The sequence below is a fragment of the Agelaius tricolor genome, unplaced genomic scaffold (assembly GCF_023055355.1).
Source record: "Agelaius tricolor isolate 1412-34295 unplaced genomic scaffold, bAgeTri1.0.p SCAF_4, whole genome shotgun sequence".
NCBI classification, from domain to species: domain Eukaryota; kingdom Metazoa; phylum Chordata; class Aves; order Passeriformes; family Icteridae; genus Agelaius; species Agelaius tricolor.
Window position 1 is genome coordinate 55,017,172 of NW_027269264.1, and position 16,072 is coordinate 55,033,243.

The 16,072-nt window shown below is 43.5% G+C and overlaps 1 protein-coding gene across 3 annotated transcripts in view; it reads left to right on the forward strand.

The window, feature by feature from the left end:
- The window catches only part of SETBP1 (SET binding protein 1), a 270,277-nt gene that overhangs the window by 179,804 nt on the left and 74,401 nt on the right, over positions 1–16,072 (forward strand). For all 3 annotated transcript variants that reach the window (XM_071425795.1, XM_071425793.1, XM_071425794.1), the window contains one exon: positions 7,423–10,942. In XM_071425795.1, the coding sequence (XP_071281896.1) occupies positions 7,423–10,942 (3,520 nt within the window). The remainder of the gene's footprint in view (positions 1–7,422; positions 10,943–16,072) is intronic.

Consider the following 16,072-nt stretch of genomic DNA (forward strand, 5'->3'; position numbering starts at 1 on the left):
TGTTATATTTTGGCTGAGCCACTGCACATATGTGCATTGTCCTCTACAGCTTGAAATTAAAAAGTGGAAGAGCAGGATGAGGTAGGAACTTGGACAAGCAACATAATAGTGACACACTGGTGACAGCAGGTTGAGCTCCACAGAATTAACCATTCCTGAAGGGATGGAAGTATGTTTTGTATATGAATTATAAAGCCTTAATATCACTCCTGTAGGCAGTTAAGTTCATTAGCCAGGGTTCTGAACAAATGAAAGCACTCGGCTCAGCAAAGGTGCCTCGCTCGCTCCTGATGTCTGAAACACTTGCCTAAAAATCCTTGCAGTGGCTTGAGGCCAAGCAAGGACAAGCCAGGGAGATATCAGCAGCTGAATGGGGAAAATTGTATGAGTCCTGCTGTAGTCCACCTTAGCTGGTGCCCAATTGTTCTCTCCCAGCTGCCTAAACCGAGGTGGCAAACAGTGTTATGGTTAAACACGATATTTAAACTGCATTGTTGTGTCGGCGATGATGGGTTCTTTGTTGGAGATGACAGAAAAATCCCATTGTTTAGAGTTTTCCCAGACTCGGTGCTTAATACAAAGCTCTGAAAAGCACAGGGTTGTTTAAACATTTGATAAAGAAAATATGTGCAGCGATGGGTCTATTCCACCAGTAAGGAGCAGATCAGCCTGCAGCACCAAATCCTACCTTTATAAATTCAACATGTTGCTGCAATTTGACAAAATAAAATCCCCAATCCCTCCATGTGGAAAATAGAAGTGTCTGCAAAGCAGCAGAAGATTGAAACTGTGTGCAAATTATTCAGTTTAAAGCTGGTAGCAAAATGAATTTGGAATAACTTTGGAATTTCTGAATTACTTAGAAAATCAAGACGCTTTACCAGGAATGCATGAAAAATTACAATTCACAACCATGTGAGCATCTTTGTACTGTTCAGTAATCTCTGCATTGATTTGTCTTTTCCTTGGATAAGTGCTTTAGACAAGGTATTCTCAAAGCAATCATGATGCCAAAGCCTGAACTTCAGCTTCTCTGTATTGACACAATCACACGAACGCACTCCACAGTCTGGGATGTTTTGTGTGGTGAATGGACACAAAGAGATGCTGATTGGCTTTTAATTAACCCACTCCCACCCCATGCTGTGTTGTGCTCTTGTGGGCATTTTTGCATTAATTCCGGCCTCTCTTTGTACGTCAAATGAATGTTCAGGGGTTGGAACTAGATTATCTTAAAGGTCCCTTCTAACCCAAACCATTCTATGATTCTGCGATCCACACTCCTGAGTGTGATGGTTGTTTGGGCTTTGTGCTCTTTGAGACCCTGGGAGCTGTAGAAGGAATAAACTCTGGGAGTGATAAATTTGCAACAGTACTCTGGAAAATGCCCTATTTTGGAAACATGGCAATTAATTTTATGTTACTGTTGCTGATGTGTTTTCTATTGGTGCATCACTTTTAATTAAAGCCCCTACATCAGTTTTGAACTAGATTCAGTGGAGCTCCTCAGCAGACTCCACTGTTTGTGGTTTCAGCACAAACAGTGCTTTTCTGGTTTGTATCCCTCATCCATGGCTAGAGTCACTGAGGACCTGAAGAATTTCCTAAGACCATTACAGAGACTTGCAGTTATGAACTGACTTGACTTGATCACAGGCTCCTCACACCTCATGTCCATGACTGCTCAACCTGTAAGTCATCAGGCCAGAGTTATATTTGCCTGAGCCTGCTGTCTCCTCCACTTGGCATCATTTATTTACAGAGTAATTCTGCACTGGGAAAGCTCAGTGCACTCACCAAAAGACATGAAATATCTCCAACCTGTAGCTCTGATTAGAGCCTGCAAGTGAGCAGTTTACAGCCATCCCATTGGGACACAAGGGGAAATGCTCAATTTTGAGCAAAAGTATGAGCTGATCCAGGATTATTTATTCATGTGTTGGACCTAGAAATCTCAGTTTTTTCTTTCTTTCAAAGGGTTTTTTTCTTCTCTAGTAACATGTGTTCATGCATGTCTAGGAAGCAGAAACTAAAGAGAAAGCTTTTTCAAGGGGAACAAATAATTTGGAGATTCTCCAGCTTTTAGGAACTCAGGACAAGAACAGAGAACGATTTTTCAGAATGCCAATTGCATTTCCAGTCAGTACCTGCGGATTTATTCATTCGGCCTGGAACATCTCTGGCTGACAGTTTGCTAGACTCCCAAGTTCTGTTACAAGGATTGTCTGGAGTACTGCTGGGTATAAACCCAAGTTAAGCAGCTCTGAATTCAGGCCTGCCTTCCCTCTGAGCTGGCTGGGTACAAAGAAGGTCCAGTCTGCATAAAGCATCTCTGCCACAGCAAACTGCTGTGCCTGAGCTAAAACCCTCCTCTGCATGGTCAGGAGACAGCACCAGGGGATCCCACACCTTTCCAGCTCAGGAGGAAAAGCAGAGCAAGTGCCCTCATATATCACAGCTTCACCCCATGGATTTCCAACGAGATGCCAGCTCCTAGGCGGCAAAATTGACACCAAAAGATGCTTGCAAGTTCCTAGACCACACAGAGGTTTTATGTGATGTTTTGATCTGTTCAGATTTACTCTTTCTGGTGAGGCAGGGGTGGCCCTGAGATAAAAGAAAGGACTTCCCAATACCCTGTTTTAAGTGATATTATGCATTTAGGGAAGAGTTTCCTCCTCTTATTTTCTTTTTTCTTTTTTTTTTCAATTTTGTTTCCATCCCTGTGAAGAAGATAACAAAGGATGGCATGTCCTCAGAGCACACTGATGTGTCACTGTGGATGCCAATCCCCACAGACGCTCCTGATGTTATTAATTTTTAAAACAAACTTGCTGATTGAGGTTCTGACTGCCTTTAAATTGTCTCTACAAGGAGACTGTGTACTAATTAACCCACAGAAACAATCAATGATGTACCTTTTTCAAGTTTCAGGGTGATTAGAATATGAAAATGAAGAGCACAATGGTGCAGATGTTTTAAAATCACAGCAGACAGCAATTAGTGACATGGGAACCAGCTGCTTATCTCTCCAGATAAAGCCTCTTAATAGGGAATTACACTTGAGGAGCCATTACACAGATGGATCTGCGAATGATTTAAAGAGGGGGCGTTGTAGTATTAACTTTGATTTGCAAGCCAGATTCTTGACAAGCTTTATGTGTGTTACCTCCTAAAAAAGGTGCATTTGGAGTAGGAGAGAACGATCCCTTTAAGCACACAGATTTTTTTTTTCAGGTGTTGGGTTTTCTAAATATATATTTTATCATAATTTTCTTAAAAGTTTTATTTTTTTTAATTTGGATATTTTTTAATCATTCTTATTATATTACCAGACCATTGATTTTGTTGTTGTCATCTGCCCCCAGTTTTTGCATTTGGATTGGAAGCACCATGTGAGAGCGAGTATGCAGACTGAAGCATCCTTAAAAAGAGTCCCTGGGGGATGGGGTCTGCTGCTGGGTACCCCTTGCAGAGTAGGGTGCTGCCCCTCCCGGGACTGGCACAGCATCATCTCCTCAGCTGCAAGGGCTGCATACCAGAATAAAACTGTTTTGGGGACCAATCACGTCTGCAGGGCTGCAAAGGACTGGAGGGACAGCATAAAACACACAGCATAAAACCTTTTCTTGTCTGTGGCCAGTGATCACCAGTGTATGGGATCTGTCCTGCTCACAGGTCTGCCCACCACTGCCAAAGCTGAGGCCTGAAACTCACCAGTTTGTCATTCAAATCTTATTCTACTAATAAGAGGATGCTAATCTTATTCCACTAATAAGAGGATTGTAATCTTATTCTTATAGTCTAAGGTTTAGACATGTGCTGGATCAGGTCGCTCAAGCCTTTTTGCAGTTACAAAAGCTATCATCTTCTTTTTGTTGTATTTTGTTTTCTTTAAAGGAAAGCTGGGATTATTCAACCTACTAAAAACATCCTCTTTATATACTGAGCTGTATATGAAGAGAAATATTGACCAAGTATGCTCAGTTGTAGTAAAATTACATGAGTTGATTTACACTTCTACTTCCACAAAAGAAGGAGCACACTCTCAGTGCAGAATAGTTGGCTGTGGAAGAAAATCCCATTTAATGAAAGGGCAAATGACAAGCCCTGAAGGCCAGCACTGAAGTTTGAAGCATTTTTAGGGTCTCATAAACTAAAAAGTAAATAAAGATAAATCCTTCTGTTTTCATGAAAAAAAGCCCACTATTCTTGATGCTGGTCTCGGCTGGCTGCCACAGGAACTCTATTTGAGCCAACAGCCCTATGGAGCTGGAGTATATTACATACTTACTGACAAATAAAGTAAAGAATTTGGGTGAAAGGTATCAAGAGATCAGTTTCTTAAGATTCCCTTACCATCCTGACAGGTCTGACATCTCTGTCAGCTTAGCAAAGTCTTGGCTTAGCTGAGCTAGGCCTTATTGGCTTTTTGGGATGGTGCTCACACAGAAGAGAAAATTGAGGCCTAAGCATTAGGACCAACAGGATCAAACAGCAACCCAGATGAATACATGGGGAATAAAATACACTTGGCCACATTACTTTCAACTGATTTAGTAGTGCTTTTAGGTAAACAGTCCCCACATATCCAGTTCAGCCCCTGAAACCCAACCTGCTGCAGCAAAATTGTCTCTAGTCACTGTGCTGCAGAGGAATAATTTTTGGGTGGCATGGATGTGTCTGGCAAGGCAGAGCCAATCAATGTTTCTCTGGAAGAAGTTTCATGAGGAAACCCAGCAGACTGTAATGTGCTTGGGCAGATATATAGTTCTGACATCCTGCTTAGGAAATGGAGTCCCCTGATCCTGCAGACCGGTCAGTTTTTGAAGGCCTGTTGAAATTGGAGTGCTTATCTGCGTGATTAAATGCCTCCAGAGCTGGCACCTTTGATGACATAGGCATATCTTCCTCATGAATTTTAAGATCGATGTGGTGGTGGCCTGTGCTGCTGGAGCAATGACAGGGCTATCATTAGGGATGTGCTGGGAGTTGCATCATCACTGTGTAATGTGCAGGCCAAAGAAATGGGGCTGGAGGAGCCAAGCCCATATATCAGCATTCATCGCTGATCTATAGCTGGCCTCTCCATTCTGAGCCCTTATTAACTGCCTTAAAATACAGATCAGAGATTATTGCTCCTTCTAGACCATGGATCTCCATGTGTGTGATAGATATGGAGGGAATAGGATGTTGCCAGAGTGCGATGTGGTTTTGTTCCCTGCTGTTACCTTCCGTCTTATTTTTATCTTTTTTTTTTCTCTTCCAAATGAAACGTTTCAGGTCATTTTGTTTCATAGCTCAGCACTTGTAAGTAACGTGGGTGTAAGAAGCTGGTTTGGCTGCAGCCAGCAGGCTGGGATCTGTTCAGGAACAGCCTGGCCCTGCCTCAGTGTGGGTGCTGGGGCCCAAGAGGGGCCTCAGTCCAGTACTTCCAGGGCTTCTTCCCATCACGAGTTGTGGTAGCTTGGGGAGATGAGGTTTTATGTGAGGCTGGAGAGAAGCACAGCCATCTCCCCCTGGGACATCACCAGGGCATGGCCTGCCCATCTCCTTGTGCCAGGACACCCAGCCTAGTGGGAGAAGGCCAAGTGGCCCAGGCAAAATAGATCTCAGGAGCTTTGGGATCAGTTTAAAATAATTTAAATAAAACAAGCTGTAAAACTCCAGTGCTGGTGCTGCTGGTTTCCCCTCCCTGGGCCCATCCCAAGATGTGGACGTGGCTGGGCCCCCTGTTCTGAAGGAGGGCATCAGTGTGGGTTGTGTCCTCTGTGTGCTGTAGGGCTCGTGTGTGGGAGGCCACTGTGAGGAAGAGGAGGAGAGGGATTCATTCCCCAAGGGCTGTTTATGCTTTCAGCTCTTTTCTCAGGCTGAGGAAACCGGGTGTCGCTCACCAACGACATCTGCAGCTCCACCACAGCTGCATGCTTTCGTTCTCTCACTCCACAATTCCTGGAAATCTCTGTTTTCCCTGAGCATGGCTGGTCCATGTGTGTGACAGCTGAACTATCCACAGGATTTAAGACTCCCTGATTGCTGCTCAGACAATGGACCAGAACAACTTCATCATTATTGCCTATTCCAGAAAAGCCACATGTCTATATTTATATGGGCATGAAAGATAGCTCAGCATCAATTTGTCAATAATGTGCATGTTTAGTAGCCACTAAATAATGTGTCATGGGCTTGGGGTTGTCTTTTCAAACTTCTCTGAAGTTGCTCAGAACTAGGGATGCCTAATTTTCCCAGCTCAGAGCCCTCTTATTCCCTTTTGCCTGCTTGCCCCAAAATCTGTGTTGCAAACACCCCAAAGGGGGATCTAATGGGCTACTGAGAGGAGCTTAATTGTAACAGGGTGTTTGTAGGAACACAAGACACACTGTATTTATCTACTTTTCTTTCATTGGTTTTGTTTTTATTTTCAGCCTCATCATTTATTTGACATTCACAACAGTGTCAGTAGTTTGTGCAAAAGCAGTTGTACGTTCTGACCCAGAGCTTTACAAAATAAAGCTGCAAAATCAAAAAAAAACAAAACCCCAAAACAGATCAACCAAAGAAAGTAAAAAACAAATAGATAGATACTTTTTCTTTAAAAGGAAAAAGTTACAGCTGAAGTAAACCTTTTTTTTTTTAGCTGGAGGCCCACCAAGAGAAAAACAGTAGAGTTTCTTTTGCTCTGTAAGAGTCTTCAGCATAATTCTGCCCTTGCTGTAACCTCTGCGGCTTGAAGAGCTCCTGTCAGAGTAGAAATCATGTTGAAAATATCTCTCACCAACATTGCAAATAGCAGAGTTTTAAAATGGAAAGGGAGTAATGCAAATCTTGAACCTGCCAAGTGTGCCTCACACACTTGACACTATGCATATGATTTTAAGCACTAAGTATGCGGGGATGGCTTCCATGTGGAAATTCAAGTAAATCTTTGCAGAATCTGCCTTCACAGGGAAGTGGACCCATGGGTTTTCCTCTTGTTTGTTACAATTTCCAAGATAATTTTGCAGTTTTCTTCTTTACAATAATGAGTTTAATTGCTGCTGTTGAGCCTCAAGTTCTGTGAGTGATTATTTTTCAGGAAAAAGGCATTCTCACCAGGAGGCTGAGTTGCACCATTCATCCATTGAAAGGGGATATTTCACTTGTGTTTTAAATTAAAAATCAATAGAATATGTTCCCTTAGTAATTTTGCATTTATAGAAGTATTTCCACTGTTTTTAGAGTAGGGAAACCAAACAAAACTTGTTTACTGTGCATGAAATCTAAATGCAAATTTGGCTCAAGTATAGGAAGATTTTATAAAGGTTCCTTACTCTTACAAAGTCATTGTTGTTATTCACTGCATAAATAAAGAGCTGCAACCAGTGGTTATGAATGGGCTGCTAAACTAATTTTTTTTCCTGTTTATTTTCTGCTCCCTTCCAGGTTTATGACAGGCCACAAAAACATTCTGCTCTGCACTATGATCCGGGCCTCCAACAAGACTTCACCAGTGACACCTTAAAATCAAAACACCAGCAGAAAAGTAGCAACCAGCACCACCTTGACTGGTCAGCGAGCTCCGACACTGGACCCGCTCCTCAGAGCTGCTTCATCAGCACAGAGCCCAGCAGAGAAGCAATTAGTGCCACCAAGGTCTCTGCTCTGGAGCCAGGAGTCTCCTACAGCAAATCCCAGGCCAAGAAGTCCTGCAGCAGCAGCAGCAGCAGCAGCAGCAGCAGCAGCAGCAGCAGCAGCAGCAGCAGCAGCAGCAGCTCGTGGGGGCAGCTGTCGGTCAGTAGTAAAGAGCTGGCAATTTGCAGCACAGTCCCATCACCCAACAGCATCAGCACGGCCACCCAGCCCAGCAGTGCCTCCGAGAGCAATGGGCTCTTGCCTCTTGGAGATCAAGAGGGAGCTGTGCAGCTGGAGGCCCCCGATCAGCCCGCTGGAAGTACAAAGAAGAAGTCCAGCAAGAAGGACTTGATGAGCCAAACCATGCAAACCACAGATATGGAGTGGGTAAAGAGTGCTCAGAAAGCGTTTGACAGCAAATCCCATGACAGCATGGAAGGGAAAAAGGAGTCTTACTCGATGGACAGCATGTTGGATATGTCACCCTCAAAGCAGAATCCCGTTTCTGCCGTCACTTGTGAAAGTGACACCAATCACGTACGAATTACTATCCCAATAAAGTCTCCGACAACAGATGCGTCGGGCCACAAAAGGAAAAAGAGGCAATCCATTAAATCCTCCATAGAGAAAACTATCCAGGAGAAAAGCCTGCCTTCCGTGCTTGCTTTGAGCAGTGAAATGGCAAACAGGACCAGCTCTCAACCAGAGGGGAGTAAAAAAGATGTTCGAGCCACAAAGCCAGGGAAAGTGATTGAAAATGAGTCCCCCTTAGTAGCAATTGACAGCGGTGTGTTCACAGACAAAGCGTCCCCCAACAATGCTGCCCGACCCAGAAAACCTCTACCTGTGACATCCACTCTCCTACCCACCAATCTTTCCACAGCTGGCAAGTTACCTGACATCCAGCACCCCAAACATGCAGCTAAGCGTCGGTGGACCTGCAGCAAACCTAAATCTATTATTCGGGAAACCTCCCTGACGACGTCTGAGAAGCTGATGGTGGAGCCTCCTTCAGCCTATCCCATCACACCATCCAGCCCTCTGTATACCAATACAGACAGTCTTACTGTGATCACACCTGTCAAGAAAAAAAGAGGACGACCAAAGAAACAGCCTTTGCTCACTGTTGAAACCATTCATGAGGGGACCTCCACCAGCCCAGTGAGCCCAATCAATCGTGAATTTCCAGGAACAAAGAAAAGGAAGAGGAGAAGGAATCTGGCCAAGTTTGCCCAGATGGTTCCAGGAGAGGACAAGTCCATCAGTGAACTCAAATTTCACAAAAAGGTCGGGAAACTTGGGGTCTTGGATAAGAAGACCATCAAGACCATTAATAAAATGAAAACCCTCAAGAGGAAGAACATTCTCAATCAGATCTTGTCCTCCTGCTCCAGCAGCATAGCTCTGAAAGCAAAAGTCCAGCCACCATCTAGTGCTGGGCCGACCACCATTGATGCCAGGCTAGGGAAGCAGATCAATGTCAGCAAGAGGGGGACTATCTACATTGGTAAAAAACGGGGCAGAAAGCCAAGGGCAGAGCTGCAGCCTCAGCCAGAAGAACCTAAGACAGCCATCAAGCACTCAAGGCCTGTTTCCAGCCAGCCAGAAAACCCAGCAGTGCCTTCCAACCTGCAGTCACTTGTGGCATCGTCACCAGCAGCTATTCATCCGCTTTCAACACAATTAGTGGGGATCAACGGCAACCTCAGCCCTGCAAGCACTGAAACTAATTTTTCAGAGTTAAAAACTATGCCAAATCTTCAACCTATCAGTGCTCTTCCTACAAAAACCCAGAAAGGAATGCACAGTGGAACTTGGAAGCTGTCTCCGCCCAGGCTAATGGCTAATTCACCTTCTCACCTCTGTGAAATAGGTTCTCTGAAAGAAGTCACGCTGTCACCAGTGAGTGAGTCTCACAGTGAGGAAACCATCCCGAGCGACAGTGGGATAGGTACAGACAACAACAGTACCTCTGACCAAGCCGAGAAAAGCTCAGAATCCCGCCGGAGATACTCCTTCGATTTCTGCACCCTGGACAATCCAGAGGCTATCCCATCTGACACCAGCACAAAGAACAGGCATGGTCACCGGCAGAAGCATCTCATTGTGGATAACTTTCTCTCTCACGAAAGTATTAAAAAGCCAAAGCACAAGAGGAAAAGGAAAAGCCTGCAGAACAGAGATGACCTCCAGTTTCTGGCAGACCTTGAGGAACTCATCAATAAGTTTCAAGTGTTCAGGATTTCCCATAGAAGTTATACATTTTATCATGAAAATCCATATCCCAGCATCTTCAGGATTAATTTTGATCACTACTACCCTGTGCCATATATCCAGTATGACCCATTGCTCTATCTTCGCAGGACCTCTGATATGAAGTCTAAGAAGAAGCGTGGTAGACCTGCCAAAACCAATGACACCATGACAAAGGTGCCTTTTTTACAAGGGTTCGGTTACCCTATTCCCAGTGGGAGTTACTATGCACCCTATGGAATGCCTTACACATCAATGCCTATGATGAATCTTGGTTACTACGGTCAGTATCCAGCTCCTTTGTACCTGTCTCACACGCTTGGAGCGGCTTCCCCATTTATGAGACCTACCGTGCCCCCACCCCAATTCCATGCAAGCTCTCACATGAAGATGTCCACCACTGCCAAACACAAAGCAAAACACGGAGTGCACCTGCAAACCCCTGTGGGAATGGGCCTTGGAGACATGCAGTCCTCCTTGGCTCCTCCGAAGGTTGGAGGAACAAGCCTTTCAAGTGGCCGACTTCACAAGAGGAAACACAAACATAAGCACAAGCATAAGGATGAGCGGATATTGGGGACTCACGAAGATCTGAGCGGTCTCTTTGCTAGCAAGTCCACTGGCTTCTCCAGCCACACCATCAACGAGAGGCTGAGTGGCTCAGACAAAGACCTGTCCTTGCTCAACGAGAAGAGCAAGCACAAGGAGAAGCAGAAGCACCAGCATTGTGAAACCGGGCACAAAGGCTCAAAGAGTAACTTTGAAGTGGATACGCTGTCTACGCTATCACTTTCTGATGCCCAGCAGTGGTCACAGAGTAAAGATAAAAGCGACTCAAGCAGTGATCCCATTGACTCTTGCACAAAGAGATACTCTGGTAATACTGAGAGTAATGGAAGGTCAGAGTCCCTGGACATGTTCGGTGAAATAAATTCCTCAAGTGAGAAGCGGGACAATGATGCAAGTGGGAATAAAAGAAGAAGCTTTGAAGGCTTTGGAACTTACAGGGAAAAGGACATTCAGCCCTTCAAGACAAATAGGAAGGACAGAAGTACTTTTGATTCTTCAGCCTCTTCAGGTAAGCTTTGTTTTATTCTATTTTACTTTGACTATTTGCTGCACTTGAATTTCAATGCTAAGCAAAGAGGCACTCACCATTTACAGCAAATACATTTATGAGATAATAACTTTTCTTGCTTTTGTAACTGACTATCATTCTTCATCCAAACTTAGGGGAGATCAACAAGAAAGTTGGCCACAACTTAAGCCCAAAGTTTTACAAGTCTTCTAGTTGTTACACAGCACTTTTATAGATATTTGTCCTGCCTTGACTTATCTCTCTTGTTGCACTTCTTCCTAAAATCTGACCATTGCATTTTGCAACAGCAGCAATTGTAATACCTGCTGGCAAGGTGGTCATCCTTCTAATCAATGTCTAACATCACAGGATCAAAGTCACTGTCCAGCATCTGGGAGAAGAGCACAGAGTCTCTGCTCTGGCCCTTAAAGTGACCAAAACCCATTTGTTGCTGGGGTGGACCAGACAGGTGGGAAGGTGTGAAGCTGTGTCTGTGTCCCATGAATGTGTTCTACTGCTGATCCAGAGGCATCCACCATGGTGATGGCTGGGCTGAATATTTAGAGATCCTGAGTACAATCCTAATGTAAATCTGTCACTTCCAGTCCACAGGTGTAATGTAAAATAAATATCCTGAGCACTGAGGGCTGTGGGAAGGGACTGGTGTCATGGAAACAAACACTCTCCAATGGACTCTGAAGAGTTTTAGGTCCCATGACTTGGAAATATAAGCTGGGTAGATGAAGAGGGAGGAGGCTCCTTTCAGCTGCTAAGGACATCTGTTCCTCTCCTGCAGAGTGGGGAAAAAGGGAATCTGAATCTTGCCTGAGAGAGTGAATTGTACTTTACAATAGGGAGCTGCTTTTGTGATGACACAGAGGCAGGTGTTTTGGTGCATTACAAATGAATTTAGCTTGGGAGCAAGCCCAGTGCTTCTACACCATCAGATATTTATCACAAAGCAGATTTCACACTTAGCTGTGGAGAGGGGTGAGCTTTTCTGAATCAACCAGTGGTGGATGAGATTCTGATGTGCTAAAAAAAGGGCTTCAAAGAAAAGTAGCTGATAGCCTTCAAAATTAAAAGAAAATTAACTGAGAACACAGGAGTAGAGAATTTGTACAACTTGCCAATGTAAGGATGTAAAGTTTTTTACTGACTTGTAACTGATCGAGTTCCAAAGACAGCTCATGCTTAAGCCACCTAAACATTTCCAATTCCTTCACTGAGACCAGAATATGAAATACAGTAGTGAAAAATGGTCTGAAATGACAGATTACCCCAAGAAACATTCCCATTCATGATATCATATTATATTAGACCAGTTGTGACATCAAAAAATGATACATCTAAAAATATAGGAAAAGAGATTTAAATAAGTCTCTGAACATCAGAGTTGCAACATGCCTGACAAGGAACAAAGATATTCTCCACCAAGTGCTGCAGTGGCTATTTCATTAAGGAAGCTGGGTCCTGGTACATAGGATTAAAAGGCTTCAAAGTGTTTAACAAGCTTATTTTTCAATTTTTTTTTAATGGAAGTTCACATTTTTCACAGTTTGTTAACAGCCTTTGCATTTGTAGCCTTTTTGCTCTTTGAACAGAAGATGTTTGCTAAATCTGCTAAATTTTCAATATATTTCACTAAGGCATAGCAAACTGTCAAAATTCCCAACAGTGTTGAACTCAAATTAGTTTCCAAAGTAGGGGCATGATCCCCACCAGGCTGATTTGAAGATGGAATTAGTAAAGAAAAAGTCGATTTGATGTTATTTTCCTTCCGTTTATTCCCCATGACAATAAAAGTATAAGATGGAGGGCTAGAACTTGTCATGGGGATGCCATAAGAATTGCAGTTTAAACTTTTTAAACTAGCTCTTGTTTAAACTGAAATTAGCATTTTTATTTATTTTTTGTTCTTCATGCTTACAGCTGCGCGGCATTCCCCATGACCTAATCCATCACCTCTCAGATTATTAATCAATTTCTTCATTGTCATGCTATTATTTAGATGGAAAAATCATCAGCAGTTAGCTAAGCAGAGCCAGATAACCAGAGCCATACCTTGCACTACAAGGAAAAATACTAAAACTAAACAGCTCTGCCAAGAAAGGCCTGGAGCCAAGACTGCTCATTAAAGCCTAGAAACATCTGTCTGCTTATGAGCGCCTAAGATCTCAGTGCAGCTTTTTTTTCCTCTCTGCCTTTGACCTTCGCTGGGATTCCCAGCAGAGGTCTGCACTTGAGTCTAGCCATAACTATTTAACCAGTTCCCACAGAGGGAGGATTGCTCTCTTCCATGATAACCTTCACCTTCTTGCTCCTAACTCACCTTGCATTTCCCTGAGGAGATTGACTAATCAGAGAAATATAAGGAAAAAGAAAAAAAAAGAAAGCCCTACGAGGACATATATGTCCATTGTAGGAGGCAACTTCCATAGCCTGATTGCTCTTTCCTTTCAGTATTTGTCATCTTTCACAAGTTAAAAATAATACATAACAGAGATAAGAGGAGACATCCTGAATATTCTGATGAAAGCTGAAATTAGATTTGTATCACAATTTCAGTGTTATCTCTACTACACATTGTGGTGTGCTCAGTAGTGCCATTTGCAACTTCATTGCATTCTTCTGGAGATAATATACATATCAAAACCTACCCACACTCAGTGGATATATCTGTGATGAGAGGGATGAGAGAACCACTTATGTTTTTTTGGGTTATTCAGACACTGCAATTTGTTTCAGTGTGGTGTGCAGCTGCAGGTACCATTGTGTTGTTGTTAATTTATGTTTTTGTCTCTGTTGTGACAGCTCTTAGCCATTTCTGAGAAGTTTGGTGTTCCTTGGTGATAAATAGTGGCCCTGCTTATGGTAGAAAACAGTCCCATTGTACAATCTTTAAGCCTAGGTATGATTTTACTATCTAGAAAGATATAGGCCATAAAGGGAAGAGCTGTCCTTCATATCTTTGGGAGAAGCTGATTGCAGTCCTGGCTCAAGAAAAGTGCTTGGCACAGGTTTCCCAGAGAAATTATGGATGTCCCATTCCTGGAATTGTTCATGGACTTGGTTGAAGTTTCAGTACTGTTGCTAGTGGAAGGTGTCCCAGCTCAGCCCAGGAGGTTTGGAAATTGATGACCTTTAAAGGTCCCTTCCAACCAAGCTATTCCATGATTCTGTGATTTGATGTGGAAATCTGTGCCTGAAGTGAGCAGACCCATTAAGGGAGTGTCACCAGTTACTTTGGTTGGTCACAACAAAAGTCCATTTATTGTCCTGCACCAGCCTGGACTATCACTGGCCATTCTTTAGTGGAGACCTTGTGAGCTTTGAGCCAATGTACATCTTTTGGGACCATTTTGGGCTAAATGTGCAGTGGCTAATTTCCCAGTGGCCTCTTCCACACCATTGTTCTGGAGAAGCTGGTGTTCCTCCTTCCTTCATAATAACAAGCTAACAACTCTTCCCATCCACTCCTCATGTACTGTTGCATCCTGGTGCCTTTTTCTGAAATTGCTATTTTTGCTAGATTTCTTGTGCTCATCCAACCCTCCTGCATTTAGAAAGACTAATTAATCAAAACTAATTTAACAGTGCTTTTCTATTTAGCTGAAGACTATTCCAGTGGCATTAGCCTGGTCTACAGGCAGGAATAGAGCAGAAAGTGTTTCTGATCCTGCCTTGCCGCAGACACTTGGGCACATCCTAGACTGAGCTGTCAAGCTGTGTGCACCAAGCATGGGCTCAGTTGACTCCTTCCTTCCCACAGTCAGAGGTACACCTCAACACACTTGCAAAGCAGCCTTGGAGTCCCTCTGGCACTGTGTGACCTGAGGCACTCTGCACAGCTGGTTGGCTGAGCCTTTCATATGCTTTTCAGGAGTTACTGAAGCCCCAGGTGAGGGACCCAGGGAGAGGTCACAGATTGGTGCTGCAGCTGGGCTGGGGAGACCGAGAGTAGAGCTGTTTTAAAGAGGCCCTCGTGGCAAACTCCACATCTCCTTGTCATGTGTCTGCCTGTTTCCTGATGCTGGAGAAGAGACTTCCACCGCTGATGAGCAGCCTCAATGCCATAGCTCGTCCCACAGAAAAAAAGCAAGATTGTTTGTCGCTGACTTTTTTTCCTTAGGTGAAATAATGAGGAAAAGCACATTTAACCTTTTAAGACGCACAAATAAAATGGCAATTTGCATGTACAACCTGTCAGATTATGTCCTCGTTACAATCACTGCAGGCCAGGATGTAGCTGGAGGTGAAGCAGAGGTTGAGAGTTGCTGTATGCAGGGCTACATTTTTGATTTTCTTTGTTGTGAGACTAATCAAGGTCTGTGCTACTTTACTGTCACACTATTTATGCCTCCTTGGTTTTCTTTTTTTAAATAATGATTATGTGAACAAAGATTGCCTTGCTTGCGTGTTGGGTATCATGGCTCAAAGATCAGGAAGTGCATTGGTTTTATCAGATACAGCACAGACACCACGCACAGTATATTTACAGGAATAAAAAGTTAATCACATGCAGCTATTAGGAAAGCAGTAATCATCAGTCTCTGAATGCTGGATAGCTAGCATGAAAAACACGCTTTATAAATTAATGCTTAACTTACCTACAAGCCTCCCAGGGTTTCCCCCCTCAAGGTCCAGCAGTGCTACTAAGCTGAATTTCTTCTGACTTGAATTTCTGGCTTGACCTTTCCTCCTTATTTGTTTTGTACAGCGCTGGTTTTACTCTTGAAGGAATCAGTATCAGCTTTAGCCCTGATCAGTCACAGTTTTACACTGAGAAGGGATCAGTATCTCAGTAGTGGATAAGCATATTTGTTCTAAATGTATGTGGCAGATGTACGTAAATAGTGTTAGCCAATTACCTTATTAAACTTTGCTGATTTTTCGTATGATAATACTTTCCACAAATAATTTATAATTTTACATAGGCCTGGAATCACAATGTTGGTTCATTATTCTCCAGTGAATTCACTGTTTCAGTGAGAATGGAAACAGTAGGACCATGCAGTTTGACCCACTGTTTTGGGTCCCTTATGGCAAGAAGGGTGTTGAGGTGCTGGAGCATGTCCAGGGAAAGGCAACAGACCTGGAGAAATGTCTGGAGCACAAGTCTGATGAGGA